The sequence below is a fragment of the Diplotaxodon limnothrissa genome, linkage group LG23, assembly GCF_057381915.1.
Source record: "Diplotaxodon limnothrissa isolate DT_005_m linkage group LG23, D_limnothrissa_male_GT1.1, whole genome shotgun sequence".
NCBI classification, from domain to species: Eukaryota; Metazoa; Chordata; class Actinopteri; order Cichliformes; family Cichlidae; genus Diplotaxodon; species Diplotaxodon limnothrissa.
Genome location: NC_140617.1, coordinates 33,771,067 through 33,792,609, shown reverse-complemented (window position 1 = coordinate 33,792,609; position 21,543 = coordinate 33,771,067). Strand labels below are relative to the sequence as shown.

At 42.5% G+C, this 21,543-nt stretch overlaps 1 protein-coding gene across 2 annotated transcripts in view; it reads left to right on the top strand.

Annotated features, from left to right (window-relative positions):
• LOC146608564 (vang-like protein 1) overlaps positions 1-21,543 on the top strand; it is a 67,322-nt gene that overhangs the window by 30,772 nt on the left and 15,007 nt on the right. For both annotated transcript variants that reach the window (XM_085347111.1, XM_085347109.1), the window contains exons 3-5: positions 5,343-5,469; positions 20,080-20,511; positions 20,996-21,171. In XM_085347111.1, the coding sequence (XP_085203237.1) occupies positions 5,343-5,469; positions 20,080-20,511; positions 20,996-21,171 (735 nt within the window). The remainder of the gene's footprint in view (positions 1-5,342; positions 5,470-20,079; positions 20,512-20,995; positions 21,172-21,543) is intronic.

Sequence of the window (21,543 nt, the reverse complement as noted above, 5' to 3'; positions counted from 1 at the left end):
GAGTCACTTCAACTAATATTAAGTCATAGTTTTAATACCATTCAAAGGTTCCTGCATGATATTATTCTTAAAGCAGAGCGGTTTACTTTTTGTTTCAACTGGAAAGTTAAGATTGGATCAGAGAAACACAAAGACTTATCTCACTTAGTGCCCATTCAGCTCAGGTTTAGACAGCACAGCAGAGGCTTCTTGTGACTCATTACTTTGTCGATTAAACAGGAGGCCAACAATCTTCAGAATCATCTAATGGTAAGCTTATGGTTAAGTAATATAGCTACCAAGAAGCTTAATGAATTCAGGCGTGTCTAGGCAACAATATGTTGATCTGAGCACCATGTACTGTCTTTTTTTATAGCTGAGAACTAAAAAAAAAAAGAGATTTCAGCAGACAGACTTTTGCTCTGTTTTTACACTGTGTTAAAACTCACAGATAATAAATAGGTGTAGATTCAGATGCTGAATACCTTATATTTCCCCCCCTCTCATAAGGAATTAACAAGGGATTGCTAAAGAATCAGACCTGCAATCAGGATTGAGAAAGGCATCAATGTTCATCCTTTCTCACTGTTTTGTTTGGGTTGTTTGACCCCCAATAAACTGACCTCAAAGTCTGGGCTTTATTTCCCAACTAAGACATGTTCAAAGGGAATTTGAGACTATGGATATGCCCGTAAACGTTTTTCCGAGGCTTTCTTGACCTTTTAAGCTGCTGTGAAAACATCAGATCAAGTATTTATATGGTATCAGTTCACAACAACTGCCTCAAGGTGATTCATGTAAGATAAAGACTGTACAGTATTAGAGAGAGAGAGAACTCTTACAATTAGATGATTCCTATAAACAAGCGCTCGGTGATTGTGGAATGGAAAAACTTCCTGAAAGATTTCAGGAAGGAGGTAGGGGCAGCTACAAACCATGACCAGTTGCGGTCACAATTAGCTGGAAAACCTTGTTTCCCATGGGGATTTTGGTCATCATTAGTTCTTTGGAAATGAAGTTTCTGGGACTTGTGTGTCAGTTTGAATGAAAATCCAAGTTCACGTAAGACAGAGTGGTGATTGTTTGCTCACACCACTGCTAGCTCAGTGTGTGATGTGCTGGTTTGGACTTGTGTCACCATTGTCGCTGTTGGTGGTGGCTGATCTGGACACTAGTGCTTTGGCTCAGATTGCTGTGTTGACACAAAGCTCTGTGCCGCACAGGTGTGTGGGTTACTCTGCCAGCCAAAGAGAGGACAAATTGGTCCACAGACAGTTTGGCATGCCACCCTAGTTGGCTGTACTTTTTCACTAGCCTCTGTGTGAGGTGGAGAACACACTCGTCCTCAGGTGTTGGAGGGAAATACTGCTTCCAGAGACAAACTGGCAGGACTCTGCCTCATCCATTGTCAGTTTTCCAAAAAGCCACACCCATTTCAGGGATACACGCTGCAAGTCAAATCCCATTAATCAAATCATAGCAGCACAATTTTGGAATATCAGTGAGCCAGCTGCATGCTAATGAGGCAGGAAGAGGATGTGGTAAGAGAGACAAAGGGGGAGGAGGTATCCATACAGTGCAGTAATCCCAGGATGTTGCTGAAGGGGGAATGAGAAAATGTGCTGGAAGAGGGGAGAGGCTGGTACACAGATTGGTAGGCCAGTCTGCGAAACCACTTGCTGGGCTGTCCGCAGGCTTGCTCGCCTCTGTGTTACTTTGCAAATTGCATATTTTATTGCATTCTTAATTGCTTTTTGTTCCGTTTCTGGGGTTTAACTGACATTATCTTTTATCTTATTATTTATGCATCGTCTGTCTTTTCCAAGCAGTTGAGGGTCAGGGTTGTTTTTGCTTTTTTTTTTTTAAACTGAAGATGATCCCCCCCCCAATTTCTAGAATCTGAATAAACAGATCTGACCAATCAGATCACTGCATTTGGCGACAAATTTAGTTTCAGTTTGTCACAACTCGAAAGTTCAATTTTTCTGGTTGCTAGAAAACATATGTAATCCCAACCGGCTGGCGAGTGGTTTCTGGAGGTTGCTGGCTGTCATTAGGTGAAAATCAGTTGCACCAAAAAGCTCCTTGCTTTAGAAACCACAGTTTCCTGTAATTTGCATGGAAGACACCAACTTATTTGCAAACTATCACCATTTATTCTCCAAACTGCAGTGAAGCTCAAAGGAAACTGTAAAGAGACAGATGTAAACTGAAAACTGAGAATTCCAAGTCAGTCTGATTTACCATAGAGTAACACACATTTGAAATAAAGCATTCATGAATTAATAATTGCTTATGTCATAAATTTATTTATTTATTAGTCAAATCAATTACAAATGAATGTTTAATGTATTTTACTTATTAGATATTAAAAAAACAATTAATTATTTGACAATTTAATATATAATAAGAGCAATTTTAAATACATGAATATATGTGTGTATAAATGTGTTGTGGGATTTTACAAACTGCATTCATAAAGATGGCTGTCATGTAAAAAATAAAACTGCGCATGTAGTCTCACATATAGTCTAGCTTCAGACAACAATAATACAGGGAATGATGGACTGATCGGTATCATTGTAATCACTCTTTTTCAGTTATTTTAAATCGTAGGTATCAGAAGGTTATGTGGTAACAGGTGGACTCCTGAGACTGTTTACAGACAGTGTTTCCATAATTAATTATTATTAAAGGCTGTAGGTTATAGCTATTGTTTTAACTGTGCTAGCTGATTCAGGCTTCATTTAAAAGGAGCAGATTAGCTTACTAAAAATGGCAGCCCACTAGTACTGATGGGATGTAATCTTTTTCCAAGCTAACATGAGTCTTAAAGAGTATGGCTACATGCAGCGATGCTAGTCTTAGCCACATCTGCGTGTTACCTTCAGCAGATGGTCAGGTGATTCCACAAAGTGCACACTTCAAGATCGGGGCTCTCTTCAGTTAATGTCAAGGCAGAGCTATTGACACAAGCAGCAACCTAGAAAAACCCGGTCAGCCATCTTCATCATCATCTCTCTAACCAAACAGAGAGCTCCTTACATCACATTGCATTATTAATTTGCATTACTTTTTCTCCAAGGCCAAGAAGTCACAGAAAGGCTAATTGGAGACATGGAGACATAGGAAAAGGACATGGAGTTGATAAGGAGGAGTGGAATCTTGATTTTAAATATCAAGAAAATATATTGTTAATTTGATTTTTTCTTGTTCTGTTTACTTATTTCTTTTTTTGAAAATGTGTTTATCAAATCTGAATTAAAAATGTGTTTTCAATAAGACTAAATGGTTGGGGAATTTTCCCCATTAACAGAAGTTGCCAGATGGTTGGTGACTGGCAGACATGTGTGACTGGGGACATATTTGGGGGGGGGGGGGGGTCTGTTTTAGGAGTGGATGTGAAGGTTTTCTGAATAAGTAAAATAAAGTGATTATTATAATTATGTAAATGATTCTTTTCTTTTTCAGTAGAAGAAATGTTTGATTACTTCTCTAGGTGGTAAGCCCGTTTACGTGACTAGTTAGCATAGTTTTTTTGTTTTATTTTGCTCTTAATGTGACTTTCTGCTCCTTTCCACTCTTCTTTTGTAGCTGCTACCTTCTCCTTACTTGTCTCCCAGACCTCCTTATTATTCTGACTGTGATCTTGAAATAGGATCTCTGCTTTGTGAGCCCGGCTGCTCCTCCCTGCTTCCTCCTCTACAGCTTTTCTCTCCAATTAATAAGTATAATCAGCGCTGACGTTTGACTGATGAGCGCTCCCTCTGGAATAACCATCACCACAGCAATGACACTAGTTGTAATAATATTTAAAGTAATAATGATTGTGGTAATATATTTAAAGGCCTACATTCACCTCCTAATCTCCTGGATTTATTAGATAAGAACATGTCAGTCACTTTGTGAACTGGATTGCTGCAGGCTATTGAAAATGAGCTTTCTCTCACTCGGTGCAGGTTTGAAATGTTCGTCGCTCTCGTGATTTTCTGCAGGAAAGCGAGTCCATATTTAAAAAGGAAGGGCAAGAATAGAGGCGGAAGGCAGACTGGGCTACACCCTTTAATGAAAACACTTGGATCTAATGCAGCTCTTGCTGGACCATAACAGCTCCACTGCTGTCAGTCATACGGCTTCCTCCATTACCAAAGGCAGGATATCCTGTACTTTATGAATATGAATGGTTATTGTGTGACAGTAGTGTTCAAGGGTCACTTGAGTTTTTCTTGCATAGGTCACTGTAAGGTTGATGGTGATGGTTAATGTGTAACAGCAAAGATTGAAGCTGATCGCATCAATATTTCATATTAATATCAGAACAAATAAATATGTAGAATCCAAAGTGTGCAGTTCCTGTTGATTCTGCAGGCCAATTGAGGATCTTTTAGGTCATTGTTTTGGTTTTATAGTATATACACTTGCTAAATTAATGCTAATGTTTCTCCGCATTTGATGTAAATAAACAGAGGTCAGAAGGATCAGTTCATGTGGGTGTCAAAAGGACTGCTTGTGTTCTTGTGTGTCTTAATAGAAAGCAGGACACAAAAGCCTTCTCCATTGTGGAAATTAGATTTGTTACACTTCTGTTCCAGTGCTGCTCCTGCATAAGAAGTGATTACGAGGAAACAACAAGCTTAGAGACTGCAGGAAACTCATTAACATTTAGCATGACAAAGAATACAGCATCAAGAACAATCCTTCTGTCTTTAAAAGAAGGGGAAGACAAGAAAAATCATGTAATTTCTTCTTTATTTGCCTGCATATTCAGTCAGTAATCTTGCTGAATCTTCATACCTAGGTTAGATCCGACAGCCTTGCCTCGGCTCTGGTCTTGTCAGTCTCATTCATTGTCCAGCAAAGGTTCTCAAGCATATGACTGCTCACATAAAAGCTGAACAAAGCAGTTTATTTGTACTGTATTTACTGTATTTTAATCTGGAAGTGTTACTAAAATTAGAGCATAACGTGTGTTTGCCTAGGAGAAAGGAGACGGATAAGGGATTAAAGGGGCTGCAGAGTGGGCTCGGCGCCATGTGGTGGTGGTGGTGATGCTGGGTGGAGGATGGAGAGACCTGCCGCTCTCGCTCTATACCAGATTACTGTAGCGCTTACATTGCAGCTGACATGGTTGGAAGACCTCATGGACAGTGATTCAGATATTTAGGCTTTATGCTCACTCTGCACGCACTTGAATTCTAGAAAACCAGAATGTCTTCAAATTCCTTGTTGTGTAATTCAATTCTGTTTAATTTCTATAGCACCAAATCACAACAACAGCCGCCTCAAGGCGATTCATATTGGAATGCAAAGACCATACAATGCGCTCACTGATCGTGATTTTTGCTTTTTACTTTCTCTTTCAGAGAGCGAAGCCGGGACCGGCACAAGTCGCGCAGCAAAGACAGCCGCTCGGAGAAGTCTGTAACGATTAACACGCCGCCTGCAGAGCCGCTGCTAGGCGACACAGCTGTACGGGGGGAGCAAGTCCAGGTACGACCTGCTGCAAACACAAGGCACTGCACAGTCACTACCGTGCTTCTTCACAAACCTCTCACACTTTTGATTCACAGCTTAGTTTCCACACGTTCAGCACATTTACCATAGATGACCTCTCAACAGTGTTGCTATAAGTTTGACGGAGGGCTCTGCTGCTGTGATTTATATGTAGAATTTGGAGCACAGGAGACTTATCACTCGCACTCAGAATGAGCTGGAATGATAATTGTGTTTATCAGCCTGGGCTGGGACAGGCCATCTGGTATTTCAGGGCAAAAGCCAGGAGGGCCAGTCCATTTATGTCAAGATCTGGGCCGTCACTTTCCGGAAGCCTGTTTCTGAAAATATCTGCAACAGGGTATGGACGCAGCAGGCTTCCTCTCTCGATGGCGAAGCTCTGATAAATCCACTTCATTAAAGGCAAACGGCAGGCGCTGGCTCAGTTCATGAAATCCACCAGCACTGGGTTGGTAGACGCTTTCAGTGGCCCCCTCTGAAATGGTCTAGGCCAAGCCCATGCAGCAGCTAAGCTGGAAGCTAAGCTTTTGACTGTTAAAATTCAAAAGTGTTGCCTCAGAAATCATGCTGACTGGGAGTTCCATGATTGCGAGCTCAAAATATGGATTATGTGATGGATTATTTGATACAAGATAAGTATAAGGTAGGCAACATCATAGGTTACACCAGCTTAAATGTTTGCTAAACATCTGGTACTATACACTGAACCATCTGGCCTTTGGTTTGTTTGTGTCTAACAGAAAGTCTACTGACTCATGTTTAATTTCACGCACCAGGCAGACATTTGACTATGTTGCTTGGATTCAGATAAAAGGTCGGTAGATCAGATAGCTCTGTGTAAACTGGGCCGGTTGGCTGCAAGCTGTCATGTCGAGACATGAAATTCCAGGTAGCACTTGAGCAGTACACGACTTCTTAGTCACAGTGGAAGACACTGAGTAACAGCCGGTTTGTTTTCTTGTTTTGTGTGGTTTTTGTGATCCAGAACATAATTCATTGAGTAGAAATAGTTGTAGTTAAGTACTTCATTGCACAGAAATATTGTTTTTGGAATGGCTGATAGACAAAAATATTATTACATCATCTGCGATGTAATAAAGTCATTATTGCTTTAATAATTGCATAATAATTACAAAAACCTTTAAAATCGTGCAGTGGGGCACATTTAAACTCAGGTTCATTACTTTTATCAGCGTTCTTCTGAACGTGCTGTGTTATAAATGGTGGAAACGAGTTTGTTTGGATGTATTTACAGAGTTTCGGTTGTATTAGTAGTAGTGATACATCCCTCTACTAAACAGCATACATCACTTCTCAGTTTAATCCCTGTCCTTGCTTTTAGTTTTTATTCACTGCATGGCAACATAATGCAGTATGAATAACTTGTTAAGTCATTTACTCACAGCTGCTTCATAACGTGCATAAACACTGCTGTAATCATGTTGTCAGAGGGAGCCTCTCCTGATTTCTTCTGATTGCTACAAACAGCTTCGCTTCTGTTCTGCGGTTGCTTGTTAGCATCTTAAAAGCAAATTATTCAACAAAGCTTTTAAAGAAGGAAATACTTCTACTCCTGTTTTGTGTTTTGCCCCAGCCATAGTAAACATGATGCAAATATCACATTCCAGAGTTGCAAAGTGCAAGTAAGAGCAGATGGTTATTTTCCCATAGGCAGTGATGGTGACTCATTGTTTTGCTTTTTCGTGGCTTGGTCGGACATGAAATTATGTCAGTTGCACAGGATAGAGAGACACAGGTCTAACGTGTTAGTAAGTGAATAATGTTGATGTGCTTTTTACAAACCAAATAAGCTGTAGACTTGTTAACAAAGGTCAAATCAGATTGAATTTTAATTGACTATGATTTCTTTTCATCGCAGTTTAAGCCCTTTTAAAATTTGAAGGTTTAAATGTAGCATCTGTGCATCTTGATGAAAAAACTGGTGACCCCTTGTGCTACAGTCACACTAGGAAAAAGTAGTTGGAGACTGTGGTACTACTGGGCGATTGTGGCTCAAGAGTTAGGCGTTCGCTTTGTAATCGGAAGGTTGCCGGTTCGAGCCTCGGCTTGGACAGTCTCGGTCGTTGTGTCCTTGGGCAAGACACTTCACCCGTTGCCTACTGGTGGTGGTCAGAGGGCCCGGTGGCGCCAGTGTCCGGCAGCCTCGCCTCTGTCAGTGCGCCCCAGGGTGGCTGTGGCTACAATGTAGCTTGCCATCAGCAGTGTGTGAATGGGTGGATGACTGGATATGTAAAGCGCTTTGGGGTCCTTAGGGACTAGTAAAGCGCTATATAAATACAGGCCATTTACTGCAATTACTGCAATAGCGTACAATGAACTTGAGGAACAACTTGAGGAAATTTGCCACCTTTAAAACAGCTTTGGTGTCTCAAGATGAAGTAACACTTAGTCCGCAATCAGTCTGCAGCGAGTTTGTCACATTGTTTGTGATGAAATGCAAATTACCTGAAATAAACTGATGAAAATCTCACATCATCTACTGGCAGAAATTCACACTAAACAGAAATTTGCATTGACTGCTTACGTTCAGAATCCATTAACTGTCTGCTTTTCAGGTTGTTTTTTTTAAATTATGGACCGTGAGATTATAAGAGTTTGCAATGAGGAATGTCATCATTGGAAAACTAAAACATAATGGACCTTGTCTGTGCGGCCACACACAGCGATAAATTTTCCATATTTTTAGTTTTTTCAGAAACAAATTTGTTGGAGGTCATGTAAGAATGTTTTTAAAAAAGACAGTAACATTGGTAAGGCACTGATTTAAAATTGATTCTGTCATTTACCGAAACAGAAAAACCACTAATACTAATAAGCGAGAAATGCTTTCATCTGAGGCAATGGAGCCTTGTGACCTGCCTCCTCAAGGCTCCATGCAGTCTGCATTTCCACTAGTCCAAACGCATTGCGAGCAGACTGTGTGCTGTGTGCTACTCGAGAGAAAAGAGAGTAACTGCTCAGCTTAGTAGATGATGGCAGCTTATAATGTCTGATGTCGCACGGAGTCAGAGGACAGAGCCCTTTACTTCATCCACACTCGCCTCTCTGTGCATACGGTGTTCTTTATCAGTGGGTTCAGTCCTAAACATCTTCAAAACTACTTTGGGGGATCAAGATGGTGATAAAATGGCAATACGAAGGAGTCAGTATTGAATTCTTCTGTTTTACTTTTAAAGGTCAAACTGTCAAATACATTATTTAGGATTTAGCCTTTGTTTACGTGAGAGCGTTTAGTGTTTTAGCCAAACCGTGTGAAACAAGTGGAGTTCATCACATGTGCCGCTTCACCAGATGACTGGAAATGATGTCAAATGCAAACATGCACTTTTCCTGTGGCGAGACTCGTTTGCAGGAGTCTGCATGCGCGGCTGTTTGTTTTTTTCATCTGCATACTGTGTCTTATTTTAACAGACAACAGGATTTGCCACACAGCACAGCCGTTCTTAGTATTTAGCTCTTCATGTCTTATTCATGCCGTGGCCTGCAGTAGCGCTGCTGACAGGGCGGGGAGTGTTTGGCTTTAGTTTGAGTAATCAGGGCAACCAATTCTACTGAGAGCAAGGCTCAGTACAAATCCCTGTGCGCGTGCTCGTTGCGCAGGTCTGCTGTCTCACATATGCCCCCCGCTCCTCGTCTGCATGCGTCAGTGTGATCTCAGAGTCTCACAGTGCAGCACTGCGCTCATTACTCCACTGCTGAGACTTAATCAGAGTCTTGGCTGACAGAACAGTACAGGGATGTCTTCACGATCCAGCGGTAAAGTTTCCGATGGCTGTGTCTGTGATGTCTCACCACAGGAAGTATAAAAGAAGGGAGGTTTACATGGAAGTGCTTTGGAAAGCATAACTGGAGTTTTAAGCAGGCGGAGGGATGATGTGTTTTTGTTGATGTTACTCACTCAGTTTATATACACTTGTTTTATTTGAGCTTAGTGTGAGAGTCTTTGCTGTTTTTTACTGTTCTTTCTCCTGTCTTTGCTCTCAGTTTCCTTGGGTGTACACAGAGTGGAGGAGGTGTGACACAGGTGTCACTGTTAGTGCATAAAAGCTTTCCAATGAGAGAGCGGGTCATAAGAGGAAGTCACACACTGGTGCAAACAAACAAGCACGAGTTGTTGTGGTGGAAAGCATGGATCGCCGCCAAACTGCTGACCCTTTATTGTATTTTGCGTATATTCAACACATGTTTACTGTGATTACACGGACATTATGCACGAGTAGGTAATGGGTAATAAAGTACTGATTTGTAAATAACCTGAGCTTATTATAATATTATGATGCAGTTTATTTATCACTAACTTGCCAGCACATTCTCTTTATAAGATATAACGGGTATTGGGGACAACTTGAAAGAGGGAAGGTCAGAGGTCACATGTGACGTAATATTTGGATACAAACCATAATATAATATTTAGAATGTCCATACACCAGGATCACTTTCTAAATGTTGCCAATACAAACAAAGGCAGTAGAATTTAAGCATAATTTTAAAGATTTGACCTTGAAGAGGAGGTCAGAGGTCCAAAGTAGTGTGATAGAGTTTCCATATATCATTTCTTATATGTTGTCAGTGGAAACAATGGCAATAGGAAACATAGTTTTAAATAACTCTATAGAGCATTATTATCACTTTGCACTTCAGATCAATCCATTGCCTTTCGGGTCAGATCGTGGCTCAAGAGTTGGGAGTTCGCCTTGTAATCGCAAGGTTGCCGGTTCGAGCCCCGGCTCGGACAGTCTCGGTCGTTGTGTCCTTGGGCAAGACACTTCACCTGCCGCCTACTGGTGTTGGCCAGAAGGCGCGATATGGCAGCCTCGCTTCTGTCAGTCTGCCCCAGGGCAGCTGTGGCTACAACTGTAGCTTGCCTCCACCAGTGTGTGAATGTGTATGTGAATGGGTGGATGACTGGGTGTGTAAAGCGCATTGGGGTCTCTAGGGGGGGCTAGTAAAAGTGCTATACAAATACAGGCCATTTACCATTTATACGGTACTTTCTGTAAGCTGACAATACACGCCACACTTGTAGTTTTTTTTTAAGTTATAAAGCTTTTTGTCAGCTTTCAATAAAGAAATGGTTAAGTTGACCCTGAAGACCCTAACCCAGAAGGAATGACACACTAAACAGTACAAAAGCCCTGATTGGCAGAGGTAACCAGTGTAGTTTTTTCTGAAATTTTCAGGTGGCGAAGAGTGGTATCATACAGTGTCGATGGGAAGTGCGCTGTGAAATGACACTGGACGCGATCATGTTTTGCTTGTGTGAGAAATTGTGTCAGTTTATGCTGCTGTTATTGTTGCACGTGACTGGATATTGGAGTGTGTAGTATGCAGTAAGTGGTGGATTGGAGTAGCTGAGGTCAGTGTGGCATGGCAGCTGTGCAGCTTAGGAGTGTGCTGCGGAGCTGCATTGTATGAAGTGTCAAACAGAAGAAATGTGATATGTTTAAACCGTAAAGCATTCTTTGAGAATTAGCACCTTCCTTTCAAAGCTGATGGAGAGAGCACATGGAGCCAGGTATCATTTTACATGTTTATGTGCAGGTCAGGGGAAAGAACCTCACATCTTTGCACACCCTTCATAGCTTACACACATTTAGCCCAGTAATCACCTTATAATGCTTTCCTCTAGGGTTCCTTATGCGTCTCTCTCGATGTAGCCAGTTCTTTGACGTTGCACGCTTCCCTTCTTCATCACCTTCTGTCAGAATCCACAACTTGCTCCTCCACCTCCCGCTCTTTCACCTTTCGCTCACCCTCCCTGCAGCCTGGTTTATTCGGTCCAATTAAAAGCAGCTGCTTTATGATCTCAGCTGTCCCCCAGCTCGAGCTTCAGCACGGTCAGAGTGACACAAAGAACAGCGCAGGTAGCTTCACTGCCACAGACTCTAAACCATGTCAGGTTCCTGGAACAGGCGGAGTGCTTGGGCTGGTGTTTTGGATTCCTACTCTGTGGTGAGTGCCACCTGGCTCCGTGTCCTGTGAGAGAGAATCCCACAGAGCTTCATGGTTATCCCAGAGCTTTGTGTGTGTGCGTCTGTGCTTGTTGTGAGCTGCATGGGTGGGGAAAGAGAAAGGGAAAGACGTGCTCTTCTGCTGTAGATTTGGAAGATGATTTTTGAGGTGTTTTGGTGGTTTTTATGCCTTTAGTGAGTGGACAGGATTCTTCTTCTTCTGTTAAGATGCTTAGGTCCATGGTTCTTTTGCCTTAGCCCATTTGGGGAAGTTTAATAGCACAGAGAGGTGAACTTTGAATAAACATGCAAACTTGTTCTTGCCTGATTTGCTATTGCTTTAGATTAGCTTTTGTATTCTTTAGTTTAAGGATTATCTTTTTTAAGCTGTAGTATGATGACACATTGTGTGTCACTGTCAAAAAGTCATTGCACTATGAATGTTTTTAAAGCTGAGTCACATGGCTCAGCAGTATGCTCCTAACAGGCTGTTTCTAGTCAGTCAGAAGTGGTCTCTGGGCTCCATTTGGGATGCTAATGTTCACTAGTAGAAAACAGGCCTAAAACAAAATATACTAGTGTGACTGATCTGTTGCAGTACACTGCATAAATGGGCACTTCTCTAAACTTGGGTGTCTTAACATGGAGGTTTATGGGGAATTACTCACTTTTAGAGCGAGCCTCAAGTGGCCTTTTGAGGAACTGCAGTTTGTGACATTTTTGTGCAAGAGAGCCAAAGTACAGCACAAGCGTCATTCTGAGAGACACACACGTCATTCTTTAGTCATTAGCTTTATCTTTAAATGTCATATATACTGTATATATACTCTATTTAATAGCTCAGAGGCAGCTAAATGTAACTGTATTCAGAGTTACTGAAGCAGGAGACAGCGTTGTCTGTATTTTCAGCTGTGTATTAATACACATGTGTTGCCCCGGTGAATATTCGCATTTGCACAACAGAGAAGAGGAATAAGATGAGTCTGATTTTTTTGGACATACAAAACACTTGTTATTAAGAGTTGTTCATCTTTTTATTTGTGCGTTCAAAAATATTTCGAATCTAACCCGACCTTTATTTTTAAGACATGCCATCAGTCGGTTGGATAAACTCGTTTTGTTTTACTTTGCACACATGCACTCTCTCACACATTGACACACATGCCAGTGGCAGCTCGGTGACACCACAGTGCTCACTGGGTCAGAAGCAATAGACGGAGAGTGGTGCTGAGGCAAGAGATGAACAGAGAATGAGGAGGATGAGAGAGGACGCCTTGAGGGGAAGAGGGAGGAAGGAGTGGGAGAAACATATCTTTGGGTGGATGGCATTGGCATCTAATTGTTGCTATTTGTTTGCCATCATCAGTAGGCTCAGATATTTGTTTATTGTGCTCGTCTACTCCTCTTTCTGCTCCTCTCTTCCCTTCTTTCTCAAGCCATCAATCCCTTTTATCCCCCCTCCATCCCTGCTGCTGTCAAGACAGCCCAAGCAAATGGCTCCTCTCTCCCCCACTTCCCAGCTTCTCTTCCTCTCTCCTGCTCCTCGCGGTCCCTCACTCTCTGTCTTCCTCAATAAAGCCCCTTACATTATGTGGCAAGTGAGCACACAGTCCCATACAATACCTCCTGAGGCACCATGGGAGAGATTTCTATATAAAGACGGATAAAGCGAAGGGCTGGGCTGCAGATCGGGCGAGAGTCAGGGAGGTCACATACACACAATAGCAGTCTGAGATGGATGAGGGGAAGAAAGAGCAGTAACTGAGTAACGGGACAAGGTTAGGTTCGGTAGGCGAGGATTTCAAGATGCAGACACCAGCAGTGTTGGAGGCGGGGGACGTATTGCAGGTGCTGGAGGTTTGTGAGGCTCCGGAGGAAATTAAAGAAGTTATTGTCACCACATTAGAAGAAGGTTCTAATACTAACTCGACTCCAGTGACCAGCTGTGGAGCAGGAACTAAACCAAGCCAGGTAAGGCTGACAGGTCTCTGCGACTCAGCAGAGACGACGCTCTGTTGTTTTTAGCAAGCTGTGTTTGCTTTTCATGCTCAGTGTGGCTTTATTTCCTAATGCAATCATTTGCATGAGTCCGGACACACGTCCAGTCAGGTGGAACGTGTACTTCACGGTATAGCAGGCATGTATTTGGTGTGTTGGTCTGCTGTAACATTGAACACAGCTGCACCACAGTATTCTTGTAAATGCAGCTGATGTGGAAAGAACACTAAAACATTTGTACAGTCTAATGGCCATTGAGCGGTGGCACGCTTGGCATTTATTTTGACTTAATATAATCTTTGCTTTCACTGCGCAGTTCTATGTGCCATCAAGTAGGAAATGAATTTTTTTGGTCAATAGCAAAACCAAAGCAGAAAGAGTGCAGCTCTGCTGGGTTTCCTCCTCAGGCAGCAGAAATGGTGGATGCTGGAACAACCACAGCAACTGTTTGAAGTCTACCTGACAGAAAATATAGCTCTGCTAGTGGAGGAGGCAAAGAAGAAGAAGAGGGATCAAAGTGAGAAAAAACCAAAGTAAAAACAAGCTGACTCGATGAATCTGAGACTTGAGACTGTTCAAGAGGCTCATTCATTTGGCACTTTTTCCAACTAGAGAAATACGTGGCAAAGCCTGACTAGTTATTTTTCCTATTATAGGAAATTCCTATCTCAGTTTTTCACTGGTAGCATAAGGAAAGCTTAGTTACCTCTTCATGTCAGGTATGACAAACACATGTAGGCATTTCAGAGCAGTTCTAGCATTCATTTGGACTCGTGTTTCTGATATCTGTTTCTGGTCTTCACCAACTTTTTATCTGTGGCTTTTTATCTGACAAATCCTTCATTGTGTTTATCAGCTAACGGCTAGCTTTATCTGGTTGTTTGGTGCTATGTGGAGTAGGATGGAGGGGTAAATGTACAGCGGGTATTTAGATCTTTTTTGTTGAAAACAGTTGCCATTGTTAACCTTGGTCATGCAGACGAGCAGGTGAAAGTAGTTATTAAAAGCCTTATTTATGGCTGGCATGTACTTGAATCTTGATCTGAAGCTAAATGACTGACACTGTGGCTTTTGAGGTGGGGATAGGACTCTATGAATCATGTTTCTGCATCCACTCTACAACTACCCCCTCATGATTACCTGACATCGTGTATAACCCTGTTAATCATACAGCAGTTTGGCTCTTTTTCATGTGCCACTCAGCTGTCAGTCTCCTGTTGTCTAACACTCCCTCCTCTATCCCGCGAATTAGTCAAAGAAACTTTTTTAAGTGCTTTGCTTCCTTGTCCAGACAAGTTGTTGGCAGCCGCACACGCTGTCCGCACTTTAAACAAAGGAGGTTTTAAATTGCTGTGAAGAGCTCTTTGGAGCAGCTTGATGCTATATTTTACACACACACATGCAGACACACACACCTTGCCTCCCAGGAGTCAGTAGAGTGCACTTGTTCCTGCCCTGAGTGAGGGGCTTTGTTTGCTGCCCACTTAGAGCTGAACAGAAAACAGGCTTTTAGTGAACATTTGATTTACTGTGAGAAACAATAGCTGTTATTTATACTCTGGTGGACCTAGAAGGCAGAAAATACTCAAGTGAAAGCTTTGTAAAAGTGTCCTGGCTGACACGGCATGCACTATATATATAAATATATATATACACCTGTGTCAAACACACATGGAGCTTTCTGAGTCTGTTTTGCTCTGTTATCACTCTAATAATTTCTTAACTACTCCACTACTTGCAGCAGAAAAAGGGAAGGCAGCTCAGGGTTTAGGTTATTAGTGAGCTGGCAGGCTGAGTTGAAAGCTTATGGCAGTTATTTCACTTGTAAAGAATTTCTGCAGGTGCAAAATGTGTTGGTTTCTCCCACTTATACAGCAGAAATGGGTTGATGTCTCACCCAGGGCCACTACTTTGGCAAAAACAGCTGGAACTGTCACACAGTTTCACATCAAAAGCACCCCAGAGGCCTTTTGAGCAAAGCAGTTCAGTAATGCAATACGATGCATCCAAACACGGGCTCGTGTGCAGCTCAGATCAGCCTCTCTGGATGCGTTTAAAGCTCAGCAGATACGGTATCGTGTTGCAACACTTAGTTTGCTGCCTCACCAATAAATTTCTCTTTTCAAAGAAATGCTTTCAATGTAAAAACTACACCTGCTGCACCTGCCGTGCTTTCCATAGTGTCTCTACTCAGCTGATTGTTATGTCTCACTACATTGTTTGCTGGGTGAAAGATTTGTGCTTTGTTGGAGGTTGCTGAAGTACCTCTGTTTTTGATACAGAGTTATCATTAGATCTCATTCTGGGGGTTTGTCTCATTGTCGTGACAGAGAGAATGTAAACGTGTAACGTCTCTGTCACAATTTTGTTAGTGATTTTTTTGATTTTTTTCAGTACCAAATTCAAAGGTTCTTGGCTGACGAAGGGCAGATTGCTGACTTTGGGTTAGGAATGAGTTGCTGCCTGAAGTTGATGAGTTAAAGTATCAGGGTTAAGCCGGGGGAAGAGTGAAGTGGGAGATTAATTGCAGTGCACTGTTCTGATTAGTTGTGGTAATTAGAGCTGAGCATGAAGAACAAGACGTCTACTTTCTGATCTTAACCTATCACCGTGAGCTGTGTTCTGTGACAAAAAAACCCAAGACACACTGAAAAGAATCAGTTTCTGTGCCGGCCTATAAAAACTTCAGTTTCCTGCTGGAATAGTTGGAGGTGGTGGCTGGGAAGAGTGTGGTCTGGACACTTCAGCTTAACTCCTAGATCCTGATGAGTGGCACAGTAGACGTTGGATGGATGGAGCAAGGGCAGTGGTCACACATAAACAAAAAAAAAATAAAAATTAAAAAGTCTATTGGTGGAAAACAACTAGTTTTGATTGGCTGGAAATAAAAAAATCTTCTCTTTTTCTAGAGTATTTTAAAATCTCTCAATCAGGGTTCAAAATTCTACCATGTGCTTCTTATCATTAAGTTAAAGGTTGTTTCATTTTGGCTGCACAGTTGAGAAACTGTTACTGGCAGTTCAGGAATGTGTGGTTATATTTGTAAAGTTGCAGCCTGGAGTTATTCCCGTGCGGACACGTCATTTCAGATGTTTTCGTCATTGTTTGTCACCCAGTCTGCATCCAACAAATCACTGCAGATGTAGGACAAGAGCAGACCTGACAAGTGTTCAGCTGCCGTGTGTGTATGTAGTCACGAATGGAAGATGTGTTGGTCTCTCCGTCTGGCCCTTGAACTGGCCTGGCTTTGCCTGCCCCTCTGGATCAGTCCCTTTCCTCGTTTAATTGGCTTTCCTATTGTTGAACATTCTTGTCATGCTCCTGCCCTTTTCTTCCTGCGTCTTTGTTCCCTTTCTCTTCTCACTTTTCCTCTCTGTTTCACCTATTTTCATATGATGAATGGGTCTGGGCCTCCTGCGAGGCTGCCGGTACTGAACCAGATCAGCCTGTGGTGATTGGTTAATCCCATGATGAAATGTGGGTCACTGATGTCTATTTTTAGTCACGCTGGCAGAGGGAAAGCCCAGGTATGGTAATAGGCATCCAGCAAAAATCCAGCTCCAAATTTTAGGAGCAGTGAGCCGACTGAGGGGAATGTCGGCAGGTTTGCTTTATTTTAAGTTTTGCTGATTTAACAGTTCAATGATTTTTGTCTATGAGACCAAGAAGAAAAGTGGAAACACGTCAGTGGACATCTGTTTTTCCTTTTCTGTTTTGGGGGTATGTGATGATAGAGTTCTTGATGGAGTAATTTATGCGGTGTGAGATTCAGGTGCTCGAGGCAAGGGCAACGAGCGATGAGTGTACAACAGCCATGAGGCTTGAGAAGCTGTGATTCATGTTTCCCCCTGGGTGTTGTCGAAGTACACTGTGGTTAGAGAGGCAGTCTTCCTTACAGCTAATGCCTATCGATTCACTTCCTCACAAACACGCACACGGCATGCTTGGCTTGACTTAGAGAGCGAGCAGACAAGAATCAGATGCTCTGTACTCGGCTCAGCATGGGTCAGCGGGTCAGTGGTTGTAGGTTTTCTCATTCAGACACTGGAACATTTCAAAATTAAAGCTGCCCTCACTTATCTTCTGTGCTGCTGTACATCTGTCTTAATCTGAGCAGCAGCAGTTTAACATTGGCTGTAATAGTAGACTAAGCAGGGGAAGTTCATATAGCACATTTTTCCATACTTTAGGGGAAAAACTGATGACGTGTGATGTAAAGCCCCTGTCCAGGTACACCGGTTGTCAGTCTCTGCTGATATCTGCCAGTGCAAAGACAAAATAATGACTTTAGCTAACTTTAGATCTCAGCTGCGGATAATTGCTTCATGTGAATTAAAGACCTGTTGCATAAGTCTCCACGGAGAAGCTGAGGGCTCTCCAGTCTGTCTCTTTCATTATTAATGAAGTGGCTGCAACTGTTCCACAAACAATCTGCACTCCTGTTGAGTGGACTAAAGCCTGTTTTATTAACGGTTGTGCATTTGCTTTGTGCTTTGCTATAGTCTGTTAATCTCCTTTAACTCTTAGGTTTAATCAGCTAAATCGATGTACAGAGTTCATCTGTGTCTGCTATAGTAAACAGTCGTTCCAGTAGTAGTATTCTGCAGTTTCTGGGGAATAACTGAAATTCAGTGGAGAAAAAGGACTTTTTCCACTTTGTTAGATATAAAAATACATCCACTGTCAGGCTACACATGTTCGTAAGTCTTACATTTAGTTGCTTATCATATTCAGTTCAATTTATTTATACTGCGCCAAATCACAACAACAGTCGCCTCAAGATACTTTATATTGTAAGGTAGACCCTACAATAATACATACAGAGAAAAACCCAACAATCGTGTAACCCCCTATGAGTGAGCACTTTGGTGACAGTGGGAAGGAAAAACTCCCTTTTAACAGGAAGAAACCTCCAGCAGAACCAGGCTCAGGGAGGGGCGGGGCCATCTGCTGCAACCGGTTGGGGTGAGAGAAGGAAGACAGGATAAAAGACATGCTGTGGAAGAGAGACGGAGATTAATAACAAGTATGATTCAGTGCAGAGAGGTCTATTAACACATAGTGAGTGAGAAAGGTGACTGAAGAAGAAATACTCAATGCATCATGGGAATGCATCATATGAGTCCGTTTTTATGACTGTAGCAGGTCAAACGTCAGACCATCTTGAGACTGCTTTCAGTGTTGAACCTCTTCAGAGAGAGACCAGTAAAAACAGGTGCCTGGGTGGTCCCCTGTGAGTGTTGGCGCTACTAAAAATATACCTCATGCATCATTTTTAAAGCTTTGTTGATGCTGTGGGGTTGTTTTTCAGGAGTTGGGCTTGCCCCTTTAGTTCCAATGAAAGGACCTCTTAATGCATCAGCATACCAAGACATTTTGGACAATTTCATGCTTTCATGCTCCCAACTCTGTTCCAACATGCACAAAACAAGGTCCATTAAGATGTGGATTAGGAATGGGATGTCGCTCATGTTACTATGCGTGTGAAGGCAAATGTGCAAATACCTTTTGCTAGAATAAAAATCAGGCTTGTTTGGTGATATTAAGGTAGTTCTAGACCAGCCTGATCCTATGATAAGGCTGCCCTTGTTGTTTAAAGCGCTATATAAGAACCAGTCCATTTTCCCATTCATCTGAAAGGTCCTGATAAAACCTTTTTACCTTTTTCTCTCATCATCTTGGCTTGTATGTGGGTGCAGACGTGGTCTTGTAGTGGAATTCTCTTATTAAAACTTGAGTATGCAGATTAACTGCAAAGTTTTCACCCTGAGGCCAGTGGGATACTTTCTGTTCCCGTGCAGCATCATCATCCTTTCAACCTCCTCAGTGGAATTGTTCATAATGTGTCTCTCCCATCTCTACAAGTCTCAGGCACATGTTATGGATATGAACCCGAAATATGCATTATAATCCACATTAGGTGCAGCATTTCTGGCCGATTGGTGGGTAAATCTGTTACTGAATTTACTTATAGCTGATGGCAGTTCATCATCTACCCTTTTTTTGCTTTTAGAGGCGGAACTCAGCGGCTCGCATGGTCATGTTAGAGGCCTGTTATGACTACAGCGTAAAGAGTTCTTATCTTTGTTATTCTAGCAGCTCTGCTCTGACACCGCTAACCATCATTATCTGCGGATGCAGTCCAGCCCAGACGTCAGCGTGTAGCCCAGTTGGCAGCTTGTGCTGTTAGCTTTTTCCACTTCCCATTTTTAGTCCCTTCTTTCTCACGTGCTTGGAAAGAGTCTCTCTTTCCTTTCAGCTGATGCTTCAGTCAAAGGTGAAAAACCACTTTAGAATGCAGTAACAGGTGATATCCATCTACAAGTGTATGTTAAGCTAAAGAGAAGTGGCTCAAACAGAGGGGAAAACCATCCATCTGTCAATCCATCCTTTTTTTCCTTGACTAAATGATGTGAATAGGGATGGCTTCAGAAGGCAAGTACCATCCAATGTTTACTAGAAATGGAATGCATCTTATTGACCGCTCACTGCAAGACACCCTTTAACCATTTTCCAACATCCACGGCCAGCTTACAATCAGTCTTTGGACTGTGGGAAGAATCTGGAGGGCAAGGTTGTGTTTTTTTAATGACCTTTGACCTTTGTATTTTCACAGGATGACAACTGGGGTGAGACCACCACAGCCATCACGGGCACCTCGGAGCACAGCCTCTCTCAGGAGGACATCGTTCGCATCACAAAGGATCTGGAGGACAGTGTGGGGCTCGACTGCCGCCGTTACTTCACCCGGACCCTGGCAATAATCTTAGGCCTGCTGGTGTTTCTCACGCCACTGGCCTTTCTGGTGCTACCCCATATCCTCTGGCCAGACAAGCTGCAGAGCTGTGGGACGGCCTGCGAGGGCCTCTTCATCTCTGTGGCCTTCAAACTGCTCATACTGCTGCTGGCTGTCTGGGCGCTCTTCTTCAGGCCAGCGCGGGCAGGACTCCCAAGGGTCTATGTATTCCGGGCACTACTTGCTGTACTGGTTCTGCTCTTTGTGATCTCCTATTGGCTCTTCTATGGAGTCAGGATACTCGACTCACAGGTGAGCTAAGAGAGGAGAAAACTGTACGTATGAATGAAAATTCATTGAGTACTACACACACATACGCACAGAAACAAAGGTTTCAGTAGCATGAGTACTGCAGTCACATTCATTTTTAATGCCATCAGAAGCTCAACAAAGCCACAAACAGCTAAAACACAGATATTTGATTTCCCAGTGCTGTGTGTTTACTCTGTGAGCCATAATTTAAAATCCTTGTAAGTCCCTGATTGAGAATCCCTGTAGGAATACACACTTTCAAAGGACGGTGTTTCAGCCGTCCTTTGAAACGCTGCTAAATATTTATATGCTCTACATCTAGTCTCACATGTGTTTATGCCTGGAAGACTATTTTAGGCATAATCTGTGCTTGGAACTGTGTTGGGACATATTTACTATGCAGTTATTTTATTAGATTTGTGTTTACTTTACATATAAAGTAAATCGGTCACAAACGATTCCCAAAAATCCTAACTGTTGATAGGACGAGAACTACCAGGGTATCGTGCAGTACGCCGTGTCGCTTGTGGACGCTCTCCTCTTCATCCACTACCTGGCCATCGTCCTGCTGGAACTGCGGCAGCTTCAGCCGTGCTACTCCGTGTGCGTCACACGCTCCACAGATGGCGAGACAAGGCACTACAACCTGGGACAGCTCAGGTAAGGAGCACAGAGTGACTCAATTAAATGTAGACATTCTCTTCTTTTAGCATCGTCTTTGAATAAATTTGTGTTTTTCATGACGTTAGTTCGAGGGTAAAGCATTAACAGTGTGAGCAAGAGGGAGTGTTTGAGGTAGGTTTTTGAGGGAGTTCTTTCCAATAAAATGCACACATTGACATATTTGGCAGCCAGGCTTGCCTCTAGTGGCCATCAGGGGAACTGCAGTTTTGCAGTTCCATTTGCCTTTTGGTTTCATTTTTCTGGCCTACTTGTTCTCAGAGGGTTAAAATGAGATGTGACACTCTTTGCTATCGTAGCTTCCATGTCAATCGGACTGGAAAGAAAAGCATATTTACATCCAAATGTGGC